This window comes from Maylandia zebra, linkage group LG18 (assembly GCF_041146795.1).
Source record: "Maylandia zebra isolate NMK-2024a linkage group LG18, Mzebra_GT3a, whole genome shotgun sequence".
Lineage (NCBI taxonomy): Eukaryota > Metazoa > Chordata > Actinopteri > Cichliformes > Cichlidae > Maylandia > Maylandia zebra.
This window is the reverse complement of record NC_135184.1, coordinates 25860088-25875935: the sequence shown is the minus strand read 5'-3', so window position 1 is coordinate 25875935 and position 15848 is coordinate 25860088. Positions and strand designations below refer to the sequence as shown.

At 40.7% G+C, this 15848-nt stretch overlaps 1 protein-coding gene across 1 annotated transcript in view; it reads left to right on the top strand.

The window, feature by feature from the left end:
- The window catches only part of slc1a7a (solute carrier family 1 member 7a), a 47262-nt gene extending 33440 nt beyond the window's left edge, over positions 1–13822 (top strand). Inside the window, exons 9-11 of the mRNA XM_076876768.1 lie at positions 7133–7267; positions 7463–7562; positions 12258–13822. Of these exons, the coding sequence (XP_076732883.1) occupies positions 7133–7267; positions 7463–7562; positions 12258–12524 (502 nt within the window). The 3' untranslated portion in view covers positions 12525–13822. The remainder of the gene's footprint in view (positions 1–7132; positions 7268–7462; positions 7563–12257) is intronic.
- Positions 13823–15848: the final 2026 nt, after the last annotated feature.

Below are 15848 nucleotides of genomic sequence, written 5' to 3'. Positions count from 1 at the left end.
CTGTAGTCTATGAAGAGCATTTTAACATAATTCCCCCTTCTAGTGTCCAAGTGAGTGAGTGATGTGTGGAGGAGATGAGAGATGGCATCGTCTGTGGAACGATTTGGACGGTAAGCGAACTGTAGTGGGTCCAGTGTGTCTGGTAGTGAAGAAATGATGAAGTCTCTGACCAGGCGTTCAAAGCACTTCATCACTACTGAGGTGAGGGCTACAGGGCGATAGTCATTGAGAGAAGCAGGGTGGGGTTTCTTCGGGACAGGAACAATGATGGACTCTTTGAAGCATGTGGGGATCACCGACTGAGATAAAGAGATGTTGAATATCTCAGTGAACACAGGAGCTAGCTGGTATGCGCAGTCTCTTAGGATACGACCTGGGATGCCGTCTGGTCCTGCTGCTTTCCTGGTGTTCACTCTTTTGAAGGCTCTCCTTACTTCATGCTCGGAGATGACGAGCACGTTTCCGGTGCTGGCAGTATCTTCCTGTCTGCAGCCGTTAGCGCCGCTAACACTAGCATTGTTGGAGACCTTAGCTGCAGCCTCGAAGCGAGCATAGAAAGTGTTCAGCTCGTCTGCCAAAGTCACGGCCGCGTTCGTCATACCGGTTGTTGGTGCTTTATAGTCCGTTATTGTCCTTAGTCCCCGCCACAGGCTCCTAGAGTCACTCTGTTGGAGTTGTGACTCTAGTTTCCTCCCGTAGCGCTGCTTCGCCTCTTTCACCGCCCTCCACACGTTATATGACGCGGCTTTGTACGGGTCTATGTCCCCCGTCATGAGTCCCGTGTTGTAGGCAGCGGTGCGGGATCTCAGAGCGTTGCGGATGGTTTTATCCACCCACGGCTTCTGGTTGGGAAACGTTGTGATAGTCTTTGTCTCCACGGTATCATCCGCTAGTTTCCCGATGAATCCCACAACCGCTTCCGTAAACACGTTGACGTCATCGTCGGAGCTGTTTCTGAACATGCCCCAGTCTGCGTCATCGAGTGCGTCCTGTAACGCGGCCACCGATTGATCCGTCCAGCGCGCGACCTTCCTCTGAACCGGAACTTCCTGTTTCAGCCTTTGTTTGTATTTTGGCATGAGGAAGATGGCGGCGTGATCAGATTTGCCAAACGGGGGGCGGGATTGTGCCTTGTAGCCGTCCTCGACCGTAGTGTAGCAGTGGTCCAGTGTCCTTTCACCCCTGGTGGGGCAGGTGATGTGTTGATAAAAGTTCGGCGCTGCGCGTTTGAGGTTGGCGCTATTAAAGTCCCCCGTCACAATAAGCGCAGCGTCCCGGTGTTGTGTCTGGTGCTGTGTGAGTGCCTCATGCAGCTCGCATAAGGCGGTGACCGTGTCCGCTTGTGGTGGAATATAAACGGCACTTACAATGACCGATGTAAATTCCCGAGGTAGATAAAAAGGACGACACATGATGGACAGTAGTTCCAGATTTGGTGTGCAGGAGCGTGTGAGAGGAACAACGTTCGCACTGTTGCACCAGTTGTTGTTCACCATTAAACACACGCCGCCTCCCCTTGACTTCCCCGAGTCCCGTGTCCTGTCCATGCGGTGAACCGAGAAGAAGTCGGCCGGCTGGATGGCGTGGTCCGGCACCGCTGGGTTCAGCCATGTCTCGGTGAAGCAGAGGAGATTGCAGTCCCGAATGTCTCTCTGGAACTTTATCCTGGCCCTGAGGTCGTCAAGCTTGTTCTCCAGTGACTGGACGTTGGCGAGCAGGATGCTAGGCAGAGGTGTGCGGTGTGCACGAGCTCTCAGCCTGTTCCTGACGCCGGCTCGCTTCCCTCTAGGCCGCCGCCGCTTCCCTTTGTTCTCCCTCGAGATCTCACTCGGCCAGCTCGGATCCGGAGTTAAAAACTTCGAATTGTGAGTACATTGTATACCAATAGAAACAAGAGTGTCACTGTCATACCTAATGTACCCAATGGTGATGATTTTGCCGATTTAGAAACGCTGAAAACTAACTTAAAAAACAAAGACAAAGAAAAAGTGGTCGGAGCAGTCGTGACGGCAGCCGACCTCACCGGCGCCATCTTAACTTAATGTTATGAATTTAATGAATGCATTCTGTTAAAATAATTACACAGTGGCTCCTGTCCATCTGGAAACATTTTCTAAAATGTTTAGTAAGATAGTGGTTGTGTAATGGTTTGTGTAGCGGATAGTGGTTGTGGACAACAACGTAGAGTTTAAACACATTTGCCTATATGCACACTCCAAAATTATTGTTTCCGCTCATAAACACGAAGCAAAAAGTTGTAGGTAAAACACAAATGAAATATATAAAATCAGAGGTTTATTTATTAAAATATTCAATCATTAAGGAAAAAAGGTGACAAGTACATTTTGACATGATTCCATTAAATGTAACATTTTATATTGTATTTATCTTACAAAATTACACAAACTTTATGTGTAATCCAGCGTTTTGGACTTAAATAATTTTTTGAGTGTAGAATTCATTCCTTGGGGATCTGCTCTCTGCCTAGGACTAAAGGTCAGGATAGTTCAAACTACAGATCCTTTAATCAAAATTGAACCTTCATGAAGTCACAGTGGTAAAATTCAAATTCATTTGGAAATCTTGTCAGGCTCACCCCCAGATTTGTAGTACTTGCTAAGAAAAAAGGTGTTTTCATTAAACGCAGATAATTTATCTTCTTTCTGTCAGCTGGTGTGCAGATGTCTGTTAAAAGGTACTAAAATCCACCACTACAAAAACTTCATTAAACACTGATTTACTCAGATTTAATTTAAGTCGTATTTAAAAGAAATCTCAGAGAAATTATATTATTTTATTGTTAAATTATAGAGTTGCCACTTAATGCCTGAGAATTAACTCTGTAACTGGGAGCCTGGCACTGATTGGGAGGAATTATAGAGCTATTACAGAACCACTTACTTTATTTCTTGTCTTAGTATAATTCAAAGTCATGGTAAGAAGTTGAATCTCTCTTAATTTCTCTTAATAAAACGGAATTTTAAAAATATGTTACATTCAACAACGAGATATTTATATCTCAGCAGTCGGGGAGAAATTTATATGGGTTAAAAATGAACAGCAGGCATGTTTTTGGTGCTCTGTCTGCAACGTGAATAATAATGTCACACGTTCAGTTTAATTCTGAATTAATAAAAATATTGTGGGATTTACTAGATACACATATATGTAAATGTCACAAAGATTACGCCTCATGTGAGCTTCTTAGTCTGATCTGATTTCTGCTAAATCAGTCTGGAAGCCCTGGGGGAAAACAGACAGACAGAAAAAATATTGACAGGCCTCATCCTACCAACACCACAGCTCTGTAATATTCAGTCAAAAGTAAGCAAACCACCACCAACCCCTCCAGGCTCGGGCTAAGGGAAACGTCCTGTCCCTCCTCTGAATCGATGTCCTACTGTAATAATGTTAAGAGCAGACCTCTTCATGGCTGCAGTCTGTGCACACTCCCTCATAATCCCTTGGCAGTAAAACCCATATGACCTGTATTACTCAGCTCCCTTGTCACGGAGAATTATAATATTTTTTCCCCCTCTGCATCCTGTTCGCGCGGTTTGGCTACTGACCACGTAGCTGCTCCATCTGCATGCTAGCCCAACCTGAACCCCAACCTCTTGTTCTTTCCAGGAGAAAGCTGTCAAATTGCACTCAAAAGTCCAGAAGCTCAAAACCGTCACTGTCCCAAAATATTTTAATTCTTTCTCCACAGTAGTGGACAAGGCATCTGAAACTTTACATAACTAAAATATGTAGTTCTACAATTAAGATTGTTATATAATATATCATTTTGTTGGATTAGCAGTGCAGCAGCATTTAAATGGTTGCAGTAGAGACAGATTGTGCTATTTTTCATAGGTACAAACTGCAGATGAGACGCTGCTAAGCTTGTTTCTCTGTGAGCTGAAAAAAATGGGTGGTAGGAAAGATGCTCTCTGCGTATAGTTTAAAAAGAGTAACTGATACTAGATACTAGATACTTTCTTACTGGGAGCATATACAGGCTTTAAAGAGAAGCTTGTGATCGTGACAAGAAGTCACGTACATGGGTTTCCAGAAAAGTTTTAAATTCTGATGCCGTTCCTTTGGGATCTTCAGATACTGTAAAAACTTTAACACGATTATTGTTTCAGTTTGTTTTCTATTGTTTGAACATACATAGTTTTTGTTAACTTCTTATTAGTTTCAGTTTTAAATTAAGTGTATTCAATTACTTTGTCAGAGGTAGGACTTCGCAAAATGTTCCAATAAAAACACAGAACTTTTTCAAGCACCTGAGTCACACATGTACCTACTACTACACATGTACCTGTGTTATCGACATCTAGCGTCTCAATAACAAAGTCCATCAATGCCTCATCAGACAAGTTGTATTAAAATTTAACAAACTACAAAAATACTAAAACATCCCTGTATTCTTATTATGCTTTGTTTTCTAAGATCACAAAATCGTATCAGTGTTAAGCTTTTAGCTGAGTCTTCTCTTTGCCACATTAGTTAATTTAAATGTTTTCACATCTAGCTTTAATTTAGTTTAGGTTAACTGTAATAACCTCGCTGTCTACACAGATGACTAATTAATATTGTGCTGAACACAGTCCAAACGATTCAGTAAACTACATCAGTGTCTGCTGTTTGCAATCATAGTCAAGTGGCTAACAGACCTTTTCACTATCCCTACTAATTGATGTTATCTTGTTGCATCTCTGTTGTGGTCAGTGCTATCCTCTATGCTGTTGCATGCTGGGGCAGCAGGTTGAGGGTCACAGACACCAACAGACTAAATAAACTGATCCACAAGCTCATTAATGTTGTGGGGACGGAGCTGGACTTCGATAGGGTGGTGTCTGAGAGGCAGAAGCTGTCCAAGATAAAGACAATGTTGGATAATAAGTCCCACCCACTCCATGACGTGTTGGCTAGTCACAGAAGCGCATTCAGTGAGAGACTGAGATCACCAAAAAGCACCACTGAACGACACAGGAAATCATTCCTGCCCGTGGACATCTCCCTGTACAACTGCTCCATATAAAGCACTGTAAACACTGCAATAGTTACACCCTTTTTACACACACTCTTTTCTACTCTGGAATATTCTTGTCAATTTTCTTAATATTTATTTATAATCACCTCTGTTAATCCTTGATTTTTATAATTGAGTGATCTGTATATATTAGTGCTATTTCTTAAGTGTGTAAAATCTGTAACATAACGTTGCTATTTTTACCATTTCTTCTTGGAGCAACTGTAACCCACATAATTTCCTTAGGGATTAATAAAGTATTCTGATTCTGATTGTTTCAGGATGACCTGCCATTATCCAATGACACATCTGCTTACCTGCATCTTTTGCTCGTTTCTCCTCCTCTTCGTTTCTCTTTTTTTCTAAACTGAGCACCTGATGGCTTTGACCTTTTCTTGTCCATCTTCCATTTTAATTTTGCACTCCAGTATGAACACCCATCCTCAGCCCGAGGATCACCACAACATTTCCCTAATAGACCTACACCTTAGTTCACAGATTCGCTTTGTCTGGGGTTTATTTTCTGGGATTTCGCACAACCCAGGAACAAATCATGAATACATAATGGGCTTGGATTTACAACATTATGAATGAAATGTGCTCTACTTGGAAGCAGCACGGCCCCCTCCCCTTTCGACAGGTTGTGTGTGAGACTTTAAATCATGAAACTGTAAATTTTAAATTGTTATTGATCCCTTTACCCCGAGTCCTAAAGTGTTTACTAATTTTCTAACTCTTCTTATATTTAGTGTTTGTTTACTTGCACTGCTGTAACTGGAGCCTCGTCTCTCTATATGCTGGACTGTATGTAGCAGAGATGATAATAAGGTTTACTTTGACTTCAGCAGCAGGCGCACCGAGGGCTCTCGCGCTCACTTTTTGAATAGAATTTCAAAAAAACATTGTTGCAAATTATAAGTCTGTATCATAATGTCTGGTGTTTTCGTGTTTGTTGTTTTGTTTTTATTTTGTTTTATTTTGCGAGCTGGTTATTAGATGCTGCTCCAGCCAGCCAGTGAATCCCCCGCTCTCTCCTCCCTGTGCTGCAACTGCAAGCAGCAGGCGCACCCTGCAAAGGGAGGGCGACCTTACTCCCAGCAAATGGGCGATAGAAAGCCGATCGGTGCCTATGCCATTCCCAAAATGTGCTGGCTGATGTCGGGGCAGCATGAGCACAAAAATTTTTGCAGATGCCGCCCTGGGCAACCGCACATGTTGCCCATATCAAAAACCGCTACTGGCTACACTAATGTTTCTTAGTTTGGTTAGCAAGCTAAATCCATTAACGGATATCCTTGGATATCCTTGTGAACTGACTCATTTTGGAGGCAGCCTCAAGTGGCCATTTAGTAACTGTTGCTTTTCACACTTCTCCTCTGGCTTCATTTCTAAACCCCAGAGGATGTAACGTGACTGCTACAAATAATAGAAAAAATATTAACCTTTTTAGGGATCTAATTTAAAGTGAGTCAGTTAGAAGCAAAAAAAAGAAAAGAAAAGCTGGAGGTGGAGGCAGTTTTCTAAGAGCGTGGTTATGCTGTCTAGCAATGTGCTGGGATAGTTTTTCTGTTGCTTAGAAAAATCAAAAGCTAGAAAACTGGAGCCTATTTTTTTCTACTTCTGAAAACAAGGACCCAGTGTTCACAGAAATGTTTATGTCATGCCACTTTTCAGCATCTGTCATGCTAGAGTAGAAAATGAGCAAACACTGTTTAAGGGGAGTGATGCGTATTTAAATTATCTTACCATACACCAGCTTTGGATTAGTTCATGCCCTTCTTATAAGCTGATCGTGTGTATTTGTGGACAAAATATCAATCTGCTGAAACTGCTGCTGCCAAGTAAGTACGGATGAGTAATTGGAGCTATATTGCACTCTGCACTGAAGAAGAAGCAAAACAGTTATGCATGGCACATACAGTATGTATTAAAGTAATTCAGAATTATAGTTCTCCACGGTCCCTATGTTTGCTTTATTTTTCCATCCCTGCGGTTTCAGTGCTCACAAACAGATCTGCACCTTCATTTCAGGGAGGTCATATATAAGGACGTGTTCCTGTATATCCTTTGAAGATAAACGTACCCGACTTTCTCTCTCTGTTCTCTCAGCATCACTGCCACGGCCGCCAGCATCGGTGCAGCTGGAATCCCACAGGCTGGTCTTGTTACCATGGTGATCGTGCTGACCTCTGTGGGTTTGCCCACTGATGACATCACTCTCATCATTGCTGTCGACTGGGCTTTGTAAGTAAAGGTTCATTTTTTTCTCTAACAGCAATCATCATAGCTAAAAACCAGTAACTCTTAGCTTCTTGCACAGAGGTTGAAAAAAGCAACAATCAGCAAAATATCAGGAATACACACTAACTTGTTATAGGGTGTATAAACCACGGTCTTCATCAGTCTTCACTGCGAATAACTTTTGACCTTGTCGTGTAGGGATCGATTCAGGACCATGGTCAATGTGATGGGCGACGCTCTGGCCACAGGAATCATGGCTCATATCTGCAGGAAGGATTTTGTGAAAGAGGGAGAACAGGTGAGAACATCTAAGGTTAGATCAGCGGACCTCGATGCTGCAAGCAATCCCCGCATTGTTTTCTCAAGGTCTTCCTGACCTAACTATAGTAGCATTTGTCTTCCTCTGAAAGACAGACAGAAAACCGAATGTGGCAATATTTCCTTTTCCATACACTCCAAACTCCAAAACGAGTACAACAGATTTACCCTTTATTTACTTTCTTGATGAAAGTATGAAAGTAAAAACTAGATATTATTCTCATGCGGTTAAGTATTCTCCCTGGATAGCTTTTCTTAGCAGAAAGATTGGAAGCAGAGGAATAGGAACTGCAAAACCACAAAAACAAAACACAACTTTTATTTGTGATTGGCCACCAATTTCCACTTCCTCAAATTCTGTTCGATAATCAAGGCTAAGTAAATCACAGCTCTAGTAAAAAGAGCGCCAAGAGAGAGATATGACTCAGCTTATATATTAGCAGTGTATTAACATTATGAACAAATCATTTATAATGGATAAAAACATGTTAGATAACCACAGCATTTTACTATAATAATAGGCTAAAATGTACTTACTGTATCTGCCATCACTAAAGGGAGCCAACCGGGGATTATTATTAGTCTGCACATTATTATTCTGATAATGGTGGGCAGCAAAACAAGCAGCAAGAAAGTAGATTTGATGCTTATAGCCAATTCTGTCATAGCTGTCAATGCATTAACTCTAGCAGAGAGTATATGCAGTAATGACTAGCTATTCACAGATTACTGTGCAAACATCTTGAGCTGCCCCTTTTTATCTTGGTAGGAAAATGGAAAAAAAGCATTTACAAAAACAGATCGAAATACAGTATATGAAGAAAAGGCGGAGTTTTTATACTTCTAATGAGCTTAAGAGTCAATATTTGGTATGATCACCTTTCATCTTCAGCACAGCCTGAACTCTCTTAGGCAAGCTTTCTTTAAGTAGTCTTCACTAATAGTTCTCTGGGCCTGGAGGACATTCAAAACTCTTCTTTGGATGTTTCTGCCTTTTGTTTGGTTCTTTGTCTGGATGATCCCACGCTGCTTCAATAATGTTGAGGTCTGGCCTCAGGGGAGGCCAATCCATAACTGATAGTGTGCTATTGTGTGTTTTTGCATCCATCTCACTCTGTCCCTAGCATCTTGTTTTGTCACACCAGCCCTCTGCCTGTCCTCCTTCAATACACTGATCAATATCCTTTTCAATATCCTTTGTCCAATGTTGGTGCAATTTATTCAGAAACTGAAGAAATACAAAATGTCCATCAACCACTCTGAGTCTGGAGCTCCATGCTCTTGCCTGATGGGTTGTGGATGATCATGAGAAAGGTGGTTTATCAGTACAGAACTACATGAATGAACTAATGATCTGAAGGCAGCTGGGACCACAGTCACCAGCAACACCATTGGTGCTAATGGAGTGCAGTCTTGCAGTGCCCACAAGGCAGAGATGGCGACTTGCACTCGCAACACTTCAGACTTGACTTAGACTCAAGGTTTGGGACTCAAGTCTTGAAAACCATTTTTTATCCATGTAAAAGGGTAAAATTAAGATGTAAATAAGGGACAGACCACAGCCCTGAATTGCACATTGTTTCATGAGACGGTGCATTTTTCTCTGTTAGTTAAGGAAATGTTCTGAATATGCTAATAATTTGTGAATTTTTGTTTTTAAATTAATCGGCTGCGAGGACTCTAAATGTCATAAAGATTTTTACACAACCCTTTCCAAAGGTTGCATAGTACAGTAAATGCACAGTAAAATAAATGAAATGTTTCTTAAATCTTTGTTGTCCATACATATAGTAAGATATTAGAGACGTCCAGACACTTTTCTTTCCAAGCTCTTTAGACCACCATGACCTGGATGACTGAGAACCTTCACAGACAAAAGATATTAAAGTGTTTTTTTCAAACAACACTCGAGGAGAGATAGCAGTAACAAAGCGACAAAGACTGTTACCGGTAATAAGTCAGTCACTTAGTGAGGTGAAGAGATGCCTATGAATCAGAAAGTTGAGCTACAAACTAGGTTAGTTAACATCCTGCATCCGGTTGTAACAAGCAATAAAGTTTAAAGTGTAAATTTATCGACTTCAACTGAGCAGTTTTTCACTTTGCTTTACTTGTGTCTATTCTTTTTAACTGCAACAGCCCTCTTGAGTGAGTACGCTCTCATCACTTTAAATGCTGTGGTGCATCAACACAGCACATATAACACATAACAAATTGTTATAGTGGGACTAGTTGGTGTTTATCTGACAATAGAACGTCACTTTCATCCATTATACACTTGAGACTTGCCCCTCAAAGACTTGTGCACCTCTCTGCCACAAGGTCCCGCTGCTCAAGAAGGCACATGCACACTTCTGTCTTTAATTTTCCAGTGAACATCTGAATGGTCAGATCAAACCAAAACCGAGCTCTTTGGCATCAACTCACCAATCATGTTTGGAGGAAAAGAAATGCTGAGTATGACCCAAAGAACGCCATCTTCACAGTCAAGCACAGAGGTGGAAACATTATGCTTTACGGCTGTTTTTCTGCTGAGAGTATAAGACGGCTACACCACAGTGAGGGGCCAGTACCAGAAAATATTGGACAAGAACCTCTAACGCTGGGTCATGGATGGGTTTATTGCCCACCCTCCCACTCTTCATCCTCTTCATAGCTGCCCTTGCTTCCTCCGTACTAATCCTCTGCGCTAACTGTCCTCCATGTGCCTTCCTCTATCTTTCATTTTCTTCATTTATCACCTTCTCAATGTACTCCTTCCATCTTCTCAACACACTTTTCACTCATTAGTAAATATCCAGCTCTGTCCTTAATCACCCTAACCTGCAACACATCTTTTCCAGCACAATCTCTCCATCTAGCCAATCGATACAAGTCCTTTTCTCCTTAGTCCAGCCTCACATAAAAATCCCTATAAGCCTTTTTCTTTGCATTTGCCATCTGTGTTTGCCACACGCCAGCCTCCCAGTACTCCTGTCTACTTCGTCTCCCCGACTAACCAACTTTCTTTGCTAATGTCTTTCTTTAAATATCTCATTTTACTTTGTCATTCTACGAGCATGCCTCTTTTTCTATAGTTCCTAATCTCACCTGCACACAGCAGCAAATATAAATGGGAAAGTTTACAATATGGTAGTAAGACCTGCTATTATGTATGCTTTGGAGACGCTGGCACAAAAAACTGAAACGCAGTAGGCTGATCTGGAACACTGGAGATGAAGATGTTAGTATCTTTCATTTGTAGGGACCAGAATGCACAGGATTCCAGTCCACACTTAAACGATACATGAGTCTGTGTTAAGTAGCTTAATAAATAAAAGACATCCATTGAAAATAGTCAGCTATAAGGACTGGATTGAAAAGGAGTGAAAAAACAGTCAAAGAAGACTTTCAAAAAGCCTGAAGAACAAAATAAAAAGAAATGAGGGGTGGCTCAAAACTTTTGCACATACTGTATGCACCTTTTAGGATCTGTGGTCAAGATAAAGAGTACATTGTTCATAATTTTAAAGGGTTAAATCCCTGGCTCTTCCAAGATCCTGGACCCTAAACTGCCCAGGATATATCAGCTGTTGTGTGAGAATGAATAAATTTGACTTAGCAGGAAGAAACCTCCGGCAGAACCAGAGTCAGAGGGGGTGGTCATCTGTCATGACCAGGTGCACCGTAAAAAAAATTTTTCTAAAAAAAACAGTGATATTCCAGCAGCTGGGGCGCCAAAATAATACCAGGAAATACCAGAAAATAACTTTATTTTCAGTAATGATAATACATTTTGTTGCCCTATTTTACATGGGATTTTGCCTTTTTCAAGTGCTTTTAAACATTAAATTAGGAACAATTTAATGTGATTAAACAATGAAATTACCTATAAAAAAGGTCAATGAATGCAGCAATATGAATAATAATACTTAAATGTACAGAAATATACAGTTAGCAGTTGGTTTAAATAACAATGGATTGCATTCATATGGCGCTTTATGAGACCCTCAAAGCGCTTTCCAATTCCACTTTATAATTCCCCTCTGACCATCACCAGTAGGTGAAGTGCCTTGCCCAAGGACACAACGACCGAGAGCGTCCGGCAACCTTCTAATTACAAGGCGAACTGCCAACTCTTGAGCCACGATCGCCCTAAATAACAATAATGATAATAATTATTTAATGTAGAAAAAGTTTATACGAATCATTTTATATATTTTTCCATAGCATTACATTTGAATTTAACAGTTCAATCTTTCAAATAACGGACAAATATTTGTGAAATTATGATGCATTTGTGAAAGTATTTTAACAATCTAAATATGCACATGTACAGACAAATACATTTAAAAAACAAGAAAATTATGTTTTATTACATTACAGTGATTTTACGTTAATTTACATTTGACATGTAAAATCACAGTCTATTTATGTGAATTTAATGATATTCTGGAAGAACAGTACAAAACTGTAAAATACACAGTAAAATACTTTTATATTAAGATTTTTTTTTTTACAGTGTGGGGATGAGGGGAGCTGAATAAGGCCAATAAGACCATAAAATCCTTTCCTGTTGCATAAAAACTCAGTTCATTCACAATTTTAATTTGCTGTTTATTTTTAGTTCTTGTGGGTGTTGCCTGTTTATTAAGTGATTCTGACACTTCTTTTTGTTCATTCTCATGTCCATTAGGTGCCTCTTATATGTGAGACCAAACCCATGATAAGCATCCAGCAGATGATGAACTACCAGAACCAGAAGAACGGCTGCTACCAGCCGCCTCCACCGGGCAGCAAGCAGGACCACCTTTCCCCTGACGTGGCTCGCCTGATCCAGCTGGAGGAGGGGATTCGACCTGTAGAGAAGAAGAAGCACGCTCACGCCTCTCACCACAAGAGAGAACACAGGGACAAGGACCACTGTTCCATTGACATGAACGGGCTGGAGACTAATGTGTAAAAAACGTTTGCTCTGTCAGAGTCTACCGGTACATCCATGACTGCAGGACCAGCAGGACAGGACGAAGCATTAAAGAGCCGAGGTGACCGAGTTCACATGCTTATCCCCTCGAGTGAGAGCAGCCATGAGTAGATGTATGCATGGAGGGAAAAAAGACTTTTTTTTCCTACATAACCCAAATGATGATCCACATTTGATTGTTTGTGTGTGTACATATTTATCATATATATACATATATTGGGTAGCAGCAGTGGCCGTGTGCTACTCTGAAGGACCTTTTAAATCAAGAACAGACCCTGTGTGAGGACTGACTGTGATCAGCAGTCTTAAAGGACTGCATATGGAGAACACAACCAACTTATATCCAATGTAATTTAAAGGCACCTTTTCCTCCGTGGACTGCAGACAAAAAACAAACGGACATCAACTTATGTCTCTTTTTATGCTTTCTGATCTGGTTTGTATTTAGCATAATATTGGTTTTCTTTTTCTTTTTTTACATTTCTCTCTTCTTTTTGTTGACTATTGCGTTGTTTATGATAAATCAGGGCAAAAAGTTCCCCATTTGGTACATTTTTCAGCACAAAAAGACACAGCGGAACAAAATAAAACTGTTCTGCTATAGCTATTAGACAAACGATAAATGCATGAGTTAAGTCCATATTTTAGAAATATAAAGCTCAACCACAGAAGGCGTTTGATTGTGACGGGTGATTTGGGGTTATGGGATATCAGGGGGCTGTTGGTGGGCTTTCTAGTTCCGTGTACTGCAATCGGGCTCGTTCCCAGTGGGCGGTGGATTCTGGCAACTTTGTGAATGATTCTGTTCATAATTTTATTATCAAAATTTCTAGACCCACCTGAGGGTGTCAGGTTTGGTGGTTTGGTTTTTATAGAAAATCACAGATGACCTGGTTTTGATGGCTTCCTCGAGCCTTGACCTGCAGCATGCACTAGGGCAGGTCACAGCTGAGTGTGAAAAAAATGAGCACCTACTGGTCTGAGGCCATGACGCACGAGCTTGCCAGATGGATTGATGCTGCATTAGCAGTGATGCAAAACATGTGATAGTCTAGTGTGGTGAAGAGAGGGCTAAGTGTTAAAGTAAAGCTGTTGATCAACTGGTTGGTCTATGCTCCTACAGTCACCTATCGTCACAGGCTTTGAGTGGAGACCAAAAGAATGAGATTGTGAATACAAGTTGTGGAAACGAGCTTCCTCCAGTGAACTTGTTCATTCAGTAGAGGCTCACAGTAAAGCCAGTGCTCCTCTGCACTGAACCCCCCCCCCCCCCCCCCCCCCCCCCCCCCCCCCCACCTCCACCACCATTTCTATTTGAAAGTTTAAGAAAAAACACAAAAAACCACTGTGATTCTTTTACCTTTCCCATATTTTCTTAGAAACAACTTTCCTTACACTGCTCTTCTCTGCCTTGTTGTCCTTAGCCTAAGTGGGTCCTCTGCCTCATACCTCCAGTGGTGTGTGTTCAAGGCAGAACGGTGATGGAAATCGCACTGAAAACAAAGACGAGTGTTTGTCCTTGTGTTGAAGTCACGCCACTTTATCTTTGCACCCCACTTTATTATTCCCTCTTTGCCTTAAACAACCAAAGGAGAAGCAACCGGGACCGGCGCGATGCTGATGTGCGCTCAGACAGCCGAGACAAATCAACACAAGTTATCAGCTCATACTCTAATGAACTTTCCATGTGATATATGCTGTACATGTAGGTATTTAAAGTTTAAGGAAAATGTAGATTTTACTATCATATCAATATGTCGCAAAGGCTGCCATTCTGTATATGTTTTAAAGAAACATTTCACTGTAGTCCACTATTTATGAAAATGTACCAACTCTGTAAAATGGAAAAGAAATGGGAAAATATATCCAAAAATATAGACAGACAGCACTGCCTGATTTATTTGTTGACAAATACAGATGTGAGGTATTTTGGATTTTATCAATAGGACCACTAAAAAACCATTCAAGGACTGAAAACTGCAAGTAAAAATTATTTTACTGCAGTAGCCTGGGTTCATCTGGAGCCCCAGGCCATTATCTTCATCTCATGCCCCCTCTTTCTACCCAAAATCCCATCTGTCGTTTATTGACACCACCAAATAAAACCCTGCAAAGCCCAAAAATGGACTTAAAAATGAAGCATTGTTTCATAAAAGTAGAAAATGTAGTCAACAAATGTCCTACACATGTGTGAAAGAATCCTATATAAGTCTCCACGAACTATTCAGTTTTATCCTGTGAAGAAATAGTATGATGAGATCAGTCTCTTCTAGGCTGAGAATAACCAAGGACTCACCGAATGGCTGTTGAGTATGAATATGATGTAAATCATGTGCTAAGACCTTCATAGTAGCTGTAAACTATTTTCGAACTGACCTGTCGAATAAGGATAGACTGGGCCTTCATTTATCACACTGACAAAAACTAAGAGAGGAAAACTGGGTTTTGTGCGCGTGCACAAATTTGACAGGAAGTTTTCATCAAACTTCTTCCGCTCCTTGAAATTTAATGCTCTTAAATTAACGAAAGTCCTGCTATTTCAGAGATGAGTTTGGACGTCTGTGATGTTCAACAGGAATATTCTCGCCTTGTTTTTTTTGTTTGTTTGGTTTTTTTCAATGTCTGCCCTTGTCAGTGGGAAATTAAATCCTTGCTATTATAAGAATAACACTCACATACATCATTAATTTATCACTATTTACATGTTAAATATAGGTGAAATATGTATACTTTTTTTCTTAGAGTTTCCTAACTTACACTCAAAAAGTATTATACATGTCGTTGAAGGATAAATTGTGTTGTAAAAGTGACGATTCTTTTACAATTTGCTCTAATTGGGAGTAACTTTATAAACGTGTCTTATCGCACGCGAAAAGTACTTTGCTAAGTGTAATTTGTGGAAGCTTGAAAAATACTGAACCTGCTTCAGCATTAAAGCAGCAACATTAAAAGAAGAACTTATAGGAGGCCTTTGATCTCATTCATGACAAACTGGGTTTATTGAGATTCAACTAAAATCTTCATATTGATGTGCACCAAGGCTCTCAAGTGACTGTCAAGCATAGCGTTTTTAGGCCTTTAATACACTAAAGAATTAATTATCTGTAGCACAGGATTTGCAAAACAGAGTTTAAGCTATACATTGAATGTTTGAAACTGAGTGCGGTATCCTTGCATACAAGCAGAGGAAAATGACATAAATTTCACTGCATGAAATATGCGTCTTTTGGGAAAAAATGTACTTCAGCTTATTATTTCAAATAATTGGGAGAAACATTTAAATTCCTTTGCCAATTTGTACAG